The sequence below is a fragment of the Podarcis bocagei genome (assembly GCF_964188305.1).
Source record: "Podarcis bocagei genome assembly, chromosome: 10".
NCBI lineage: Eukaryota > Metazoa > Chordata > Lepidosauria > Squamata > Lacertidae > Podarcis > Podarcis bocagei.
The window spans coordinates 7,359,890-7,377,480 of record NC_138135.1 but is presented as its reverse complement, the minus strand read 5'-3'; the positions used below and the strand labels follow the sequence as shown (position 1 = coordinate 7,377,480).

The following is a 17,591-nucleotide window of genomic DNA, read 5'->3' as shown; positions in this document are numbered from 1 at the left end:
TATCCTCACCCCAAACAAGGAGACGGCTCTGGAAGCTACTGAATTCTTGGATCTAGCAGAATCAGGGGTGCAATAAATGAGGGACTCAGCTGTCTTTACAGTGGTACCTCAGGTTAAGTACTTAATTCGTTCTGGAGGTCCCTTCTTAACCTGAAACTGTTCTTAACCTGAGGTACCACTTTAGCTAATGGGGCCTCCTGCTGCTGCCACACCGCCAGAGCACGATTTCTGTTCTCATCCTGAAGCAAAGTTCTTAACCCGAGGTACTACTTCTAGGTTAGCAGGGTCTGTAACCCAAAGTGTTTGTAACCAGAGGCGTTTGTAACCCGAGGTACCACTGTACTGTTAAAACTAGGCTTTTGTAGCTGGGGGGGGCCATTGCTCGCTGGACCTAGTTCTGTTTCCTTCATGCTGCTAAGTGACTGCAAACTGTAATCTTTAACTGTAGACTGAGTCTATAATCTTCAGCCAAAATGCCTGCCATAACGGAGGATCTGGTACGTTCTCACACTGACATGAGCTGGAGAAATATAAAGGCCTCATTGTGTCTTTATGGTCTCCTCACCACCTGCCCTACAGCACAGACTCTGAAACAACCCTCAGATCTTCAGCATATAGGACATTATATGGGGGCAGGGGTGGGGTGGGGGAGGTTTCCCGATTTTTATTTTATTTTAACAAAAGGGAAGTACCTGTAGTAGTTTGGTTTGAAAGGCCCGTGTTTATTTAGACCCAAGTATTTCGCTTGCTCATCCGAAAGCTCCGTCAGGTGTGCGTCGAATGTTGGGAGATGAAGACTTGCCACATACTCATCTGAAAAGGGAAAAGCAGCCCTGGTTAAGTCCGTGTGGCTGCAGGAAGACCCCAAACATCCCACAATGCAAGTGGGTGGGATGGAAACAGGAAGTTCAGCAGCAACAAAACAAAACAAAACTCAAAACACTCAGGAATGCCTCTGCAGTTACCATACTCAGAAAAGCAACGAAGAGAAAATGGACCCCTCATTCCTAGATGGCTGGGATGAGGGATATGGCTGGGACTTTTTAGATGTGAAAAATGACAGAGGAGCTGAAAGGCCACAGGCTCCCTATCCCTGACCCAATAGCAGTGGACTCGTAATCTGGTGAACCGGGTTCGCTTCCCCGCCCCTCCACATGCAGCTGCTGGGTGACCTTAGGGTAGTCACCCTTCTCTGAAGTCTCTCAGGAGAAAGGGAAAGGAAATCGACCTTTAAAGCCCTAAATGGCCTCGGCCCAGTAGACCTGAAGGAGCCTCTCCACCCCCATCATTCTGCCCGGACACTGAAGTCCAGCGCCAAGGGCCTTCTGGCGGTTCCCTCACTGCGAGAAGCCAAGTTACAGGGAACCAGGCAGAGGGCCTTCTCGGTGGTGGCGCCCACCCTGTGGAATGGCCTCCCATCAGATGTCAAAGAGATAAACAAACACCTGACATTCAGAAGACATCTGAAGGCAGTCCTGTTCAGGGAAGTTTTTAATGTGTGACATTTTAATGTATTTTTAATCTTTGTTGGAAGCCGCCCAGAATGGCTGGGGAAACTCAGCCAGATGGGCGGGGTATAAAGAATAAATCATCATCATCATCATCATCATCATCATCATCATCATCATCATCATCATCATTATTTCCCCAGGAGCCTTGGGGGTGCAGCAGCAGCAACAGCAGGGAACAGGTCCCGGTGCTAACCTTCCACCTGCAGGAAGCAGGTAAGAAGGAGGGTACCTCAGGGTGGGGTGTGATGGCTGAAGCTTACCCATTTTTTTAGGGAGCAGGTAGACGTCCTGCTTGTAGCGTCCTTCCGGGGCGTTGTAGAGCTCTATCAAGGCCAGAGCCTGGCAAACAAGCGAGAAGAGAGACCAAGTTAAGCTGGATCTCTGGCCACAGAACAGATCTACCCAACAATGGCTGCTCAAGTCGACCGGAACACCTGGTGGAGAGAACTAGAAGGGACCAGAAACGCCACCAGCCCAGGATTCTATTCCATGGCAGCTCACCAGCACCAAACTGTTTCCATTCCTGATCCTTCCCTGCACAGGAGCCAACTCTTAGGGGGCAAGGTCCCTTCGCCCCCCAATAAAATATATGAAGGGGTTGGGCCCCTCCCAAAGTTGATGAGCATCGTCATGCAAATGGTGTGTGGCTGTGCTGTCTTTTGATCAAATAGGTGGGGTAGGGCTTACGTGCGCCCCCCCCATATTTTATTCAAATTGGCACCCCTGCTTCCCGTAAGATGGACATTGAAGGACAGGAGTCAGGGGAAGAAGGCACTTCAACTGTTTCACACAAAGCCAGCCAGATCACAGGTTAAAATCAGGAAGGGTGGCCCTGTGCTAAAACGAGCAGCTGTTCTGACTGGGGGTGAATGAGGCATCCCTTGTTTGCTCCAGACACAGCTATCAGCTAAACACACTAAATACGAAAGGAATCCAACCTCTGATTTCTCACCCCAAGGAATTTTGCTGGGTCACAGATCTGCTCCACTCTGTATCATCTTGAACTGCGGGAGTCCTCGATAGCCCAGTGCAAGAGAACAGGGTGGGTGGGTGGGGGCAGAGCGTGGATATTTCAAAATGCAGGGGTGTGTGGAACAGCAAGAACCCCTTGTCTAGAATGAGTCACAACTGAGGAATGGCAACAGAACTCCTGAAATACCCTTTGAAGGGGTTCTTCTATGACCTAGCACTGTATACTCACTTAAACATTCTGAAAGTATCAATGACTTCCCTTCTTCTCTTTCATTTTGCATACTATAAATCCCTGCATATTTTACATAAACCAAACCATTTGGTATTCCATTGTGTGTGAATTCAGTTTTTTGCTACTGAAGGTGTGAGGCAGGGTTGGGGAATCTGGGGTTCTAGATATGCTGTGGGGCTCAAACTCCCATCACCTGTGATCTCTGGCCACGCTTGCTATGAGACCATGGGTAGGCAAACTAAGGCCTGGGGGCTGGATCCGGCCCAATCGCCTTCTAAATCTGGCCCATGGACGGTCCAGGAATCAGCGTGTTTTTACATGAGTAGAATGTGTCCTTTTATTTAAAATGCATCTCTGGGTTATTTGCGGGGCATGGGAATTCGTTCATCCCCCCCCCCCAAAAAAAAATATAGTCCGGCCCCCCACAAGGTCTGAGGGGCAGTGGAGCGGCCCCCTGCTGGAAACGTTTGCTGACCCCTGTATGAGACCCTCATGCAAGGCACCCTCACTCAGTGCCTTTCCTCCTTGAACTCCAGGAGTTGAGGGGTGCAAAACACAAAGCTGTTGCTTGGGCTGCCTTTCTGGGTGCCAAACGCACACTGAGAAGGGCATCTGACCTTTTTCGGGGGAAACCCCTGTGTCACCATTATGAAAAAGAACTGAAATAGATGGCCTCTTGGCTGATCCAGTATGTTAGTTTATCGAATACTGCCCCGCAAATCCCACTCACCTGGGTAGTCGCTGTTATTGACAGCACAAAGGTTGGAACTGTGGAGCAGCTCAGGTTCAGCAAGCGCCCCTGAAAGACAAAAATGCATCATTCCTCCTGCATCCAACGCTGGCCTCTCCACGGGCAGACTGCTCCTGACCTCCAGGGGCTGCCAGCAATTCAGCTCCACCGCCAAACAGCAACAGGGGGAAGCAGCAGGAGCCCCCTCAAAAGGAAGTGAACTTGGACGGCTCTGTCTTTGACTCAGCAAGGCTGTTAGCTCTTGGGAGAAGCTTCTAAAGCAGCGGTTCTCAACCTGTAGGTCCCCCAGATGTTGTTGGACTACAACTCCCATCACCCCTGAGCCCTGGCCTTGCTAGCTAGGGGTGATGGGAGTTGTAGTCCAACAACATCTGGGGACCCACAGGTTGAGAAAGGCTAGCCAAGATGAAGGAGGAGCTCATCTTCTGAACCACAACTGTACACACAGGGAGCTCCCAGCACCCACCCAGCTTTTGTATATGACACCCAGCCTTCTTCACCAGCACAGTGCCCCTCCAGATGTTTAGGACGACAAGACGTGCAGTCCAAAACATCTGGTGGGCACAATTATACAGCAAAGCTATTCCACCCTGTTTGGAAGGCCTCCTGGGTTCCACAGCGACTCCCTTACCTCTGCCAGCAACACTATCCTCTTCCCGTCAGGCCAAATCACATGGTCTACCTGAGACCTCACCCGCTCCCATGTCAGCTCCGGGGTACGCAAGCTGGCCTGGAAGACAACATTCGAAAAGTCTGAAGTAGAAAGGGCCTTCGGAGTCAGCAGAAATGGTCACTGCACAAAGTCTCACTGCACGGAGTAACTTGTCGTCGGCTGAGCGAGATCTAAGGTCTGCAGGGGGTGGGCACTGCAGGACAACGCACGCCTTACACTTCAACGGCCCCGATTCACCAATTCAGCACCACCAGAGGCAGGAAGTAAGAACTGCTTTGCTGAATCAGACCACGGATTTGTCCAGTGCAGCCTCCCCCTTCTTCATCTTTAAAGCAACTGCTCTTGTGGCAACAGATCCCGTAAATCAGTTAGTGAAAAGCCACCTTCAGCCTTCCTGTCTTGAAACTCCTGGCACTGAGCTTCATGGGATGACCTGGGTCATTCTAGCATTGTGAGGGGATAGAAAAAAGTCCTGGACTTTCTCCATTCCATACTTACGTCTACAAGTCTCTGTTATTACCCCTCTCTTAATCAACTTTGCTCTAGAGAATCCAAATGATTTTACATAAATGAATTGTGACTCACTATTGAATTATGTTGTGGTCAGTGTCATGAATTGTTAGGAGCTGATTACTGAAATTACTCTGAAGTTGTTTTCATCATCATCATCATTAATTTACCCAATTGTTATGTCTTTATAAAACCCCAATTGTTATGTCTTTATAAAACCCCAATTGTTATGTCACACTGATATCCACCGTGAATCCACTCTGGAGTGCAGAAATGGCAGAAAATGGGTATATAATGGGTATATACTTGACTTATAATGAGTATATACTTGACTTATAATGGGTATATACTTGACTTATACAGTGGTACCCCGGGTTAAGTACTTAATTCGTTCTGGAGGTCCGTTCTTAACCTGAAACTGTTCTTAACCTGAAACACCACTTTAGCTAATGGAGCCTCCTGCTGCTGCGCCACCGGAGCACGATTTCTGTTCTCAACCTGAAGCAAAGTTCTTAACCGGAGGTAATATTTCTGGGTTAGCAGAGTCTGTAACCTGAAGCGTATGTAACCCGAGGTACCACTGTAACGGGTATATACTTGACTTTCGGGGGGGGGGGGCAGGCAGTGGGGAAAAACCAGCCCAGAAAAAGGGCACTCCACCCCACTTTTCTGCAACGTTTCTGAATGCAAGCCAGCAGCGCAGGCCAGTCCCCCGCCAGCAGTGAGATCGGACTGATGGAAAGAGTGCCTCAGTGGGTGTGTCTGGGGCAACAATATTTTGGGAAGCGCCCATTAGAAAACCAAACCAAACCGTGATTCCAGGCGTTGCAGTGGATTGCAGTTGCTGTGGTGTGATGAAATGTTGTAAGGGCAAGTGAGGCAGGAAAATGTCGCCTACAATCCTGTCCCCCAAATTAGAGAGGAGCATGGGCACATCCCGACTCTGAAAAGGACAATGACAAAACCAGGGACCTACTTGTCAGAGGGCTCCGATTACCCAGCTCCTCCGCTGACACTGACACACAGAGAGGCCTGGGCTGAAGGAACGTCAGTGTTTAGCAGCTGTTTACTGCAGGGGTTGCTTAGCAGCTAAATACAAGCTTGCATGCCAGCAGATGTCCTGACGGATGAGTGAGCGAGCTCCACTGCTTATCTCCCTGCCCTCCCGCCCCAAAAAACTTGGACAAGGCTGGTGTTTGCCTGGTTCCAAAAGAACAAATGTCAGCCCTCCCTATTGTGCTGTTTTGGAAAGCCGGGGGGGGGGGGGGAGAGCTGTTCAGCACTCCCATCTGCCCCTACCGGTGAGACGAAGGGTCGAAAAGGCACTCAATGGGAGCCTGGAAGAAGCACGGACTAGCGTCCTCAAGGGTGCTTTCACAAAGAGCGTTCTGAACGACCCACTTTGCTGGTTTAAAGGCTGACGTTTACTTTTTATTACAGCAGCCGAGTAGCACAGCCACAGGAGCCTCCACAAACCTTGTGCCCTCCAGAGGCTGCTGGGGTCCAGCTCCTACCAGCCCCAGCCATCACGGCCAATTGTCAGGGGTGGTGGGGATTCTGGAGAGGGCACCAGCTTGGGGAAGACTAATAGTCATGACTTAGGGCCCTTGTACCTACAGGACCGCCTCTCCTGGTCTGCCCCGCAGAGGACCTTAATGTCCATGAACAACTATAGTTTAGAGGTCCCAGGCCCTAGGGAAGTCAGACTATCCTCCACCAGGGCCAGGGCCTTTTCAGTGATGGCTCCGACCTGGTGGAATGCTCTGTCCCATGAGACCAGGGCCCTGCAGGATTTAACCTCCTTCCGTCGGGCCTGTAAGACAGAGCTATTCCGCCTGGCCTTTGATCTGAATTCAGTCTGATCTTCTATTTCCTTTCTCTTCCTTCCCCCCTCCCCTTTTATGAAGATTACCCGCTCTGAGACCCCACAGCTAATTCTCCCCTGGCCTCCTCGCTGGCCCATATAGGACTAATTCAGCCAGCTAGCCCTGGTGATTATCTAATGCTTATTAGATGGATTTCCCCTAAATTGATTTCTGAACTTTGAATTTTATTGTTATTCGTGTTTTTATACTGTATTTTACGCTGCCTTTACAATTAAGTGTTTTAAATTTGTTGTTAGCCGCCCTGAGCCCAGTTTTTGAACCAGGAAGGGCGGGGTATAAATAAAAATTTATTATTATTATTAATATTATTATTATTATTTCTGTCCAGGCCCAGGATACAAGTTCACACACAGCCATTAAACTCCCGAGGTGAAGGTTGTATAGCCTCTCTCTCTCAGCCTAACCTAATTCACAGGGTTGCCAAGAAGAAGGGGGAAAACCTGGTACTCTGAGCTCCTTGGACAGAATGAAAATGTAATAAAACCAGGCATAAAGTTCTGTTTATTATTAAGCCAACCCATGTGTTTTTCTAGTTCAGAAGATGACACGCCCTCAGGAGAATAACCCCCACACAAGTGTTTCTTTGGAGCAGAACACAGGTATCTAGAAATATCTACTGGCAGGATGGCAATCTTTCAGGCTTCACAGAGCTCAGAGAGCCAGTGTGGTGTAGTGGTTAGGAGTGGTGGACTCGTAATCTGGGGAACCAGGTTCGCTTCCCTGCTCCTCCACATGCAGCTGCTGGGTGACCTTGGGCCAGTCACACTTCTCTGAAGTCTCCCAGCCCCACTCACCTCACAGAGTGTTTGTTGTGGGGGAGGAAGAGAAAGGAGATTGTGAGCCGCTTTGAGACCCCTTCGGGTAGTGATAAAGCGGGATATCAAATCCAAACTCTTCCTCTTCTTCTATTGCCTATAGAAAAGCTGCTCTAGCACTCCCCTGAATTTGGATCCAGCTCTGCTAGAAAAGACCCAGAACCCTCCTTCGTTTCCCATAATGCACTGCATTGCAGGTAGAGCAGGGAAGACCACCCCTAAAGCCCTTTACTAGAGACTGGGGGGGGGGGGAAGAAAGCCCAGCTCTTACCACGTCAATTTCAGTGTTGGAATGCCCCATGTTACAAACAATGCAACTGTTCTTCATTCTGTCAAGATGTTCTCTGGTCACTACGTTTTTGTTACCTACAAACACACACAAAGAAACAAGATTTACAGAATGGAGTGCTTACTCTAAACCCCACCCTGGCTTTCTAAGAACAACTAGCACACACTGGGAACGTCTTGTTGCACAAACCCTGGTTGAAATGGAAGGAGTTGGGTTCAGCCCACCCTTCCGGGACACAGCTGGCTATGGATTTCCTTCTACCGTTCCATTAGGAAGACTGCCAAAGGGGGTCACGCTACCATTTGCACAACTTAACCCCACTGCAACGCAAGCGTACCTGTGCAAGTGATAACAATGTCGACTTGCCGAATCACTTCGTTCAGTTTCACAAGACGGAAGCCGTCCATGCTGTGAGAAATAAGCAGAGAGAGACCCCTAAAACCGAAGCCCAGCAGAAAATACCCCCATCTGAAAACCGGCCTGTGGAACACCCTCCTATCAGATGTCAGAGAGATAAAACAACTATCTGATGTTTAGAAGACATCTGAAGGCAGCCTTGTTTAGGGAAGTTTTAATGACAGATGTTTTATTGTATTTTTAATCTTTGTTGGAAGCCGCCCAGAGTGGCTGGGAAAGCCCAGCCAGATGGGCGGGGTAATACTACTACTACTACTACTACTACTAACAACAACAACAACAAGTTGTTGTTGTTGCTGTTGTTGTCATCGTCATCACTGTGAAGCTCCTGCTCTGCTGAAGAATGCTCTGCTGATGCTGAGCACCCCAGGACCACCCAGGATAGGGGTAGTGGGGAGAGAGTGGCAATTCCGTTTAGAGAAGGGGTAGGTAACCTAAGGCCCGGGGGCCAGATGCAGCCCAATTGACTTCTCAATTCGGCCCACGGATGGTCTGGGAATCAGTGTGTTTTTACATGAGTAGAATATGTCCTTTTATTTCAAATGCGGGTGATGAAGTCGGTGCTGCGTGTTATTTCCAGCGAAGGTATTATTGGTCATTTATTTCTGTTCTCTCCCCTCCCCCCAAAAAGCAAAGCAACTTTTGCTACCCCCAGCAAAAAGCTCCAAAACTTTGGACAGCAGCTCCCCCCCCCCCCAACTCTGGGCACTTTGCAATAAATAAGTGGGTTTTGGTTTGCAGTTTGGGCACTCGGTCTCTAAAAGGTTTGCCACCACTGCTTTAGAGTTACAAACAGGAAACTTTGGGTGCCTCCTAGCAGCTTCACTCTGATCCACGTGGTTCTCTTAACTCCTTCCCGCTGCCCCACCCTTCCAAAGTTGGCCACTGATGAATGGGTGGCAATAGGAAGGGCCAGCGGCAGTCAGTAAAGCAAGGGATCAAATCCGGTGCTGACTGAGGACCCTGCCCACATTCCTCCGCAGCTTCAACTCTTACCAGGCTTGCAGGGCACAAATGGGGTCGATCTCTGTCACGTACACAATGGAGCCCATGGCCTTCAGCGCAGCACAGCAGCCCTTGCCCACCTGCAGCGGGAGAGCAGAGCATCAGGAAAGAGGCACAGAGGACTCAACGCTGCAAGAGCTGGGGGGAAACAAGAATGCAGCTCTACATTTCTGGGTCCTGTGGCGGGAGAAGCCCAAGGGAGGAGGGCCGGAAGATGTACTTTCAGCGCAATTAACCCAACAGCACCAAGCGTTTGCGGGTGGGGAGCTTAAGCATACGGTAACTAGATACTAGGCCCAAGTGGGCATCCGCACGCAACAGCAGAAAAATGCTTCTGTCCAAAAGAGAGGAAAGCCCGGGAGTGTCTAGGTACAATAAAAGCATGTCCAGTTATATACAGTGGTACCTCTGGTTGTGAACGGGATCCGTTCCAGAGGCCCGTTCGCAACCTAAAAAGAGCACAACCTGAAACACTGTATCTGCACATGTGTGTGGCGCGATTCGGCGCTTATGCGCATGCACGAAGTATGATTTAGCATTTCTGCGCATGCGACAAAACCGGAAGTAACCCTTTCCGGTACTTCTGGGTCACTGCGGGACACAACCTGAAAAGACGTAACCTGAGGCATCCGTAACATGAGGTATGACTGTACAAGAACCCAAGCAAGAAAGATGTTTTCCTGCAGGACAGGTAAGAACTATTCAAATTGGGGTATTCTGTCTCACACAGAACCCTGGACTTCCCAAGATGAACAACGGTTCCACAACCCTGCAGCGTAGCAAGAGTGGCTTCCCAAGGGAATTTCTGCATGGGGACTGCAGGAAAGGGATGTCCCTTGGGAGCTGCTTATTCCATGAACCTGAAGTCAATGGACATGCAGATGCTGCAAATTATATGTAGGTGGTGCAAAAAACATAAACATGGACACGTGAAATCTTCTTTTTCCTCCTGGGATTACAGAAGGTTCCCTTGCAGACGTGCCAGTTCAGCGAGTGTGCCATTGCTCCCCCGTAATCAGTTCTGTCCAGTAACAGCCGATCAGTGTTAGCGGTTCAGTCCCCTGTGTTATCTCACTTCCCATCCACCCCGCAGAGAATGCAAAGGCGTTTTGCTGTCCCGAGGACCCCTGTCTGTGCAACGCAAGATGGAGACATGCAGCCACCTTGTGCTCTCAGAGATCGGAGGCCACCACTAAGCCAACCTGGTGCTTGCTCTGCAGGTGCCTCAAAATGCACACAGGCCAGTTCTGCGCCCTAACACCAACATCCTGTATGTTAAATCCTTAACAACTTGAAGAAAAGCAGGGGTGGCACTAATGCTATGGGATGCACTTCCTGAAATATGAAAGGCTTAATCTGTATTGGCATTCCGCCGGCTTTTGAAGATGCACCTGTTTATGCAAGTAGACCCTTGATCTCTCCACCTGTGTCCCCCATTACTATGTTGTTGCAATGGGGTTGTTTTATTGCATGCTTTAGCTGTGGATGTTTATATTTTAATGCTCATGTAATTGGTTTCTAGGGACGCGGGTGGCACTGTGGGTTAAACCACAGAGCCTAGGACTTGCTGATAAGAAGGTCAGCAGTTTGAATTCCCGCGACGGGGTGAGCTCCCGTTGCTCGGTCCCTGCTCCTGCCCACCTAGCAGTTCAAAAGCACATCAAAGTGCAAGTAGATAAATAGGTACCACTGCGGCGGGAAGGTAAACGGCGCTTCCGTGCGCTGCTCTGGTTTGCCAGAAGCGGCTTAGTCATGCTGGCCACATGACCCGGAAGCTGTACGCCGGCTCCCTCGGCCAGTAAAGCAAGATGAGCGCCGCAATCCCAGAGTTGGCCACGACTGGACCTAATGGTCAGGGGTCCCTTTACCTTAATTGGTTTCTATTCTTGCAAACCATTTAGAAGCCGATTTTGGCATCAAGCGGCATATAAAACAACAACACCATGGGGGTTTAAAAAAAGCTTCTGGGAAATACAAGGGCTCTAGAGCCCTACAGTTCTGGGTTCAGCCACTCAGAACGCCTATCAGCATGGAGACTCTCTCTCCAGGAAGGGCCTTCATTCATCTTGAAAGAGATTAAAAAATGACTGGGGGAAGAAAGCAACTTCCATGACTGCTTTCTGTATCACACAGTGTCATGCAAAAAGCCACAGGAAGCCTGCAGGGAGAACCCACAAGATAACCTGACACCCGACCCGGGTGGAGTGTAAAAATAATGCAGAGTGCAAGGCTTGTCTTGACATTGGGCTATAACTGTTGTGTGCTGCAAGCTTCCAGGGGTCCAACAGGAGGTTGGGGGTGGAAAGAGGGAGCTCAATACAGAACCAGCTGAACTCTGTGCAGTTCAGAAGTCCAAGGCACGAATGCTTTTCTAAGTCCTTTCGCAAACCATTATCTAGAGGTGCCCTTAGATATCCAGAGGGAAGTCTTAGAGAAATCATCCCTAGAACTGGAGAAGGAGCTATGATGCCACCCACAAGCTTCACCTAGAGCATAAGCACAGCTTGCTCCAAGGGGGAAACATCCGAGTCTTACCTCTCCGTAGCCACAGACTACGACTTGCTTTCCTCCGAACATCATATCGGTTGTCCTTTTAAGGCTGTGGAAAAACAAGAGGGTTGCAAAGTTAATCTTGAGAAATTCTGTTATGTACAGGATTTCAGGCTCAAGGGCACAGTGGTTTTGGATTTGTGAATAATGGCCCTTGTGTGTATTGCTCAACAGTGAAGCAACATCAGTGAAATGAACTAGGAGCTATACAAATTACAGAGCAGTACCACTCTTGCCAAGGGGGCTTGCAACGTAGGGACCACATGTGTAGGCTATTGCAATCATGTGCGAAGACACTTTGTACACATGCGAAGAGGTTGCACCTCATCCTTTGGGAGCCCTGGATGCGTAATCACTGTACATTATCTGCACATGGGGATTCCTGCAAATTCTTACACACAAAGCCTATTTCACAGGTATCTGGGAATCTGCAAAGCGATCCTGTGGTTTGAAAAGGAAGCCAGGAACAGGCGAAAGATTGGAAATTATCAATGAATGACAGGGAGTGGGATGCGGGAGAGTCAACCAGTGATAAAGGTAACAACAAGCAAAACAGTAAAAGCCAGGCTGTCTCTTGCAAAGCAGCTAAATGTGAGGGCTCAATGTAACTGCAGACCCTGCGTATCTAAGCACATCAACAGCAACCAACCAACTGCCTTTAGGAAGATTTTAATTCCTTCCTATTCTTTTAATGCTGCTTTTTCTTTGGTTTATGATTCTTTGCTTCTGCGTGTCCCTTTCAAGCCTCCAAACGGATACCCCTTAGATGCTGAGAACCATTGGCCCTTGCGATATCCCAGCTTTTGCCGGGGGCTCTGTTGGGAAGCACAAAGCGGTGGTTTCCAGGTGCTGTTCTGCACATGGAAACTCTCCCTCTTAGCATATCTTCTTCCCTACTTGGCATCTCTGCAACTGTGCCCTACATTGTAGTCTATTTTTAGCAGATAAGTAAAATAGGTTAGCGGTGTAGGGAGTGTGGAACTTCAATTTTCCACTGAATATAGGCGGCAGTCTCGAGGGATAGGACTGCAGTTCTGCTCCTGTTTCTCGTGGCCCATTTTACAAGGCCCAAGCTAGCTGCCTAGCTGATTTAAATATTTCAACTGCTTCCATACGATTCTGCCAAGCAGCAGAAACAAGAGCGAGCCGATGATAATTTCCTCTACTGGAATCAAATTTGCATGAAAGCATATTAGTAGAATTAGGAAGCAGCAATTTGCCTGCAAATGGAGAAGCCAATTCGCGAATTGGGGGTTGGGGCTTTAACAGCAGCTTTCCGCAGCATGCCCACTATAGCCTTGTTCTCACTGAGGGAGGTCAAGCTGTGCCTATCACATGACTGAATGCCAGAAAAACCCATTCACCACACAGGGAAAGCCAGCGCAGGGAGAAAGCCAAAATAGAACCCTTCTCCCTCACATGCTGATTTTCCATGTGCAGGGAGCTGTTATGTTCAGTCATGTGTTCCCCCACCTGGCACTCTGAAAGCGTAAAATCTTTGGCAAAGGCGACCATCCTCAGTGAGTCAGGCCCACCCATGCCTCGCAGTGAACATCAATGTTACCAGCAGGGAGAGATGTGTTCAAACAGACTGGGGTATGTGCTGAGAAATGGCAGCTGGCTGCAAATCCCCCTCAAACACTGAGACAGCTGTGCCTCAATGCAAAGCAGCCCTGAAGCAGAGAGACAGGCCTAAAGAAGGCCGATAGAATTCACAGCCAGTCACAGGGCCTATGGGCATCGACTCCGCAGGCCTCTAAGCCCATGTCGAGCAGGATTGCAGGAGAGCCCAAAAGACGCTCTAAATCCCACCTCCCTTCTGTATGCATCTGATCGTGCAAGAGCTTCCTTGCCACAGACATCTAATGCCCCTGGGAAATGAAAATATGGGTTTGGGGAAACAATACTAAATGTAGCTAATAAAAAGGTAAAGGTAAAGGTACCCCTGCCCGTATGGGCCAGTCGTGTCTGACTCTAGGGTTGTGTGCCCATCTCACTTAAGAGGCCGGGGGCCAGCGCTGTCCGGAGACACTTCCGGGTCACGTGACCAGCGTGACGAAGCTGCTCTGGCAAGCCAGCGCAGCACACGGAAACGCCGTTTACCTTCCCGCTATAAAGCGGTACCTAGGGGTGCCCTAAGGGGCACTTAGGGGTGCTTTCGAACTGCTAGGTGGGCAGGAGCTGGGACCGAAAGACGGGAGCTCACCCCGCCGCGGGGATTCGAACCGCCAACCATGCGATCGGCAAGCCCTAGGCGCTGAGGTTTTACCCACAGCGCCACCCGCGTCCCTTTGTAGCTAATGCTAAATGCTAAATTCATCATGCTAAATGCTAATGCTAAATGCTAAATTCATCATGGGATGAATTGTCTATAGTGTTCCTTTAGCAAGAGGAAAAGAACAGGACAACAAGCTAGATGCCTTTGTTTCATGGTAGGGCAGTGGACGGGGGGGTGAGGGAGAAAGGGATAACCCCCCCCCCCACTTTTCTTCTCGTAGTTATCAACTTGGATGAACATAGCAACGTAAGAGATGGAAAAGAACATGCCGGGTCGAGTTGTCTTGTAATAAAAGCTTCAACCCACCAGGCTACGGAATGAGAACTGCAATTACCACGTCAGCAACATCCTGCTCTTAATTCCCTCTTAAGTCTTCTGGGTTTAGGCGCTAGCGGCCAGCTTATTCCTGAAGCTACTGAGGAGTTTGGTGGCTCTGTGACATTTAGGGGAGGAAAGCTCCGCCACGTGGTGCCTGTTCCTTTGCCATTCTCCCACAGTGAAGCGTTCTTGTGACGGGATTTGTACCGAACATCGAGAGAGGCCTTTTTAAAAAAACAAAACAACGCACTATAAACAAACCCAAACTGCACCCGTCTCCTGGCAAGACTATGTGGTTTGGAAACATGGAAATCACATTCACTGGAAAGCTTCAGCATAGGAGAATGGGAGTTACCACCCCAGCTTTTTTCCTGCCATAAAAGTGAGATGTTTTATCTATTTATAAGAATATTTGTATGCTGCTGTTCATAAACAGTATCACAGCAACCATACAGATCCACAATAAAAGCCATGTACAAATTGAAAACCAGAGATTAACTATTGCAGAAATATATTTCCTTAATTGCCTGTGTGAGTTCTGTGGCAGCTATTTTGGGCGGTTGGGCATAGTTACACCTTTGCAGCTGCTTCTCTGCAGACCCTTGTGAGAAGACCTCATGCTCCTCTCTGTGTTCATTTAAACAGAAAGATACGTACCCATCCAAAATGGATTCCCGGCAGCAATAGAGGTTGTCAAACTTTTGCTTGGTGACAGAGTCATTGACATTCATAGCTGGGACGCACAGCTTGCCTGCCTTTGATAGCTGATACAATCTAGGGTGAGAGGGGAGGGAAAAGAATGAAAGGATAGAAGCCAAGGTTTCCTCCAATTTCCCTGATGCTCTTCTGCCTTCTGTTGACCTACGCAATTGACTGACCAGCACCGGGTGCTCCTAGTTAAGGGTTTATTGTGAAATCAGCACTGCTCATGCCTGCAAGGGTTTTTTTGTTTTTGTTTTTTGCAAGGTCCACATGATGCTATCATTAAAATGCCAGTCCACCCATTTTTTACACTTAATCCAGATTTCCCCTTAATGTGGAAAGTCTGATAAGTAAAAGTTACTTTTTAATACATCTGCCCTCGCAACACTTTCTGAGTTTTGTTTGGGGGGCAGTGTATGTGATTCAAACTGCTGTTGCATTTTTAAAGATGGGAAAGTCGGGTCCAAATTCTCTTTCAGTTATGAAACGTACTAGGTGACCACAAGCTATTACAGTGGTACCTCAGGGTACAGACGCTTCAGGTTACAGACTCCACTAACCCAGAAGTAGTACCTCAGGTTAAGAACTTTACTTCAGGATGAGAACAGAAATCGTGCTCCGGCGGCATGGTAGCCGCAGCAGGCCTCATTAGCTAAAGTGGTGCTTCAGGTTAAGAACAGTTTCAGGTTAAGAAATGAATTAAGTACTTAACGCGAGGTACCACTGTATTGCCATGGGTTACTGGCATGTCAAGGTGCTGCTCTGGATTCCGTTGGAGGACAGACCGAAGAGTAATAAAATTAAGGAAGCGGTTTCTCTCCAAACAGGGGCACTGGTGAAATAGGATGCAGTTCCCACTTCACCCAAAACACGCAAGAGTTCTTACCTGTGGACCCCAGTGACACTCTCCTCTACAATCCCCTTGATCTTCTTAAACATGTTGGGGTACTTCTTGTAGATCCAGTGTGTGAGATCCCCACCATCGTCTAAGATCTGAAACACCAAACGTGTTATTACTACCACATTCCTTTGCCACAGACCCAGCAGTTGGCATTCTGCACATGTGGTGGGTAAAAGGTTTTGCCCACTGGTGGATGTAGATATTCTTTGGAGAGAGTAAGGAAAGACATATTATCGAAGGTGACATTGCTCTGTACGTCTGAGAGTCCGACAGTGATCTGCCAGCAGGATTCGGCTGGCATGCATGTCTTTGGTATGGGAAAACTAAAATGTAGAAGAGCTTTTTGAATCATGTGATCAGGAAGAATTTGTATAGCATCCTGGAGAAATATAAGAACCTGATGGAAAGGGAAATATTCCTAGGGCTGCTGCCAATGGAAGCTATTACAATCAAGGGAATCAATATGGACAGACGGTGGGCAACTTATAGAGACTTAGTGGACTTCTCAAGGAAGAAATAAGGAACCGAGTAACAGATCTGTTACAGTACCACCAATTGTATGGTATGTTTAAACCAGTGGTGTCCAAACTTTTTTCAAAGAGGGCCAGATTTGATGAAGTGAGGGCCGACCAAAGGGCCAAACAAAGCTGGTGACCTTTTTTTTAGGACTGAAGTTGTTGAGCTTTTTTATGATTTCAGTTGTTGGGTTTTTTTTACGTATTTCTCTCCCCCCCCCCAGGAAATAAACTGCCACAGGGGCCAGATTAAACTGACCAGCAGGCCACATTACGCCCCCGAAACGGACTTTGGACATGCCTGGTTTAAACTATATAAGAAAAATGGACTTCTAGACCATAAAGATCACAATTTGAAAGAGATTTATTAGTGAATAATGAAGAACTATTGTATAAGCTATTATTGGAGTGCGAAACAAAAGATGAACTGGTAAAAGCATCAATGACTCGCTGGGCATCAGACAAAGGGCATAAAATAGAATTTGACCTCTGGGAGAAACTATGGAAGAAAAGATTTGAAATTTACTGCATGCTACACTTTGAAGGAGAATTTTATGAAAATGATTCATAGATGGTATTTAATGCTGAGTAACACTGAGCTAAGATGTATAAATTTGAATCTGATCTGTGCTGGAAAGGTAAGGAAACAGAAGGAACTTTTTCATATGTGGTGGGCATGCAAAAAAAGTTAAAAGAATATTGGGAAATGAGATATAATGAGATGAAAAAATTGTTTAAAACAACATTCCCCCCCAAAAAACAAGAGGCATTCCTGTTAGGATAGTTCAGAAGCAGGTACCCAGATGTCAGAACAATTTATTTAAGTATGCAACAACAGTGGCTCGGATTTTGTTAGCCAGAAAATGGAGGTTTAATGAGGTCCCTATTTAGGAGGATTGCAGCTTAAGATGATAGAATATGCAGAGTTAGCAGGTCTAAGAAGTGGAATAACAGAGCAAGAAGAACAGGTATTTAAAGAGGAGTGGGGAATTTTTTGCTGAGTATGTGGAAAATAATTGTACACATTGACAATGCTGGCAGTATTAAGGTAAATTCAACAGTAAAAATATTTTAAAGGGTGCAAAATTGGGGGGGTGTGATTTAGATGGATATACAAGAATATGCAGGAATTATGAGTAAATTAAAAGCACCTTGGAAGGGGAAGGAGGGAAGTCGTTGAATGGATGGGTATAATGAAAGATGTTAATGTGGAAATGGAAAACCTGAAAAGTTCAATAAAAAATATTTTGACATGTTGACATCCAG

General features: G+C 47.9%; 1 protein-coding gene across 2 annotated transcripts in view; it reads right to left on the bottom strand.

Annotated features, from left to right (window-relative positions):
* Positions 1–17,591, bottom strand: part of AHCYL2 (adenosylhomocysteinase like 2) — a 110,411-nt gene that overhangs the window by 528 nt on the left and 92,292 nt on the right. For both annotated transcript variants that reach the window (XM_081210098.1, XM_081210099.1), the window contains 10 exons: positions 15,796–15,902; positions 14,865–14,981; positions 11,597–11,660; positions 9,053–9,141; positions 7,977–8,047; positions 7,622–7,716; positions 4,098–4,196; positions 3,446–3,514; positions 1,772–1,850; positions 693–813 (listed from right to left, as the gene is read on the bottom strand). In XM_081210098.1, the coding sequence (XP_081066224.1) occupies positions 693–813; positions 1,772–1,850; positions 3,446–3,514; positions 4,098–4,196; positions 7,622–7,716; positions 7,977–8,047; positions 9,053–9,141; positions 11,597–11,660; positions 14,865–14,981; positions 15,796–15,902 (911 nt within the window). The remainder of the gene's footprint in view (positions 1–692; positions 814–1,771; positions 1,851–3,445; positions 3,515–4,097; positions 4,197–7,621; positions 7,717–7,976; positions 8,048–9,052; positions 9,142–11,596; positions 11,661–14,864; positions 14,982–15,795; positions 15,903–17,591) is intronic.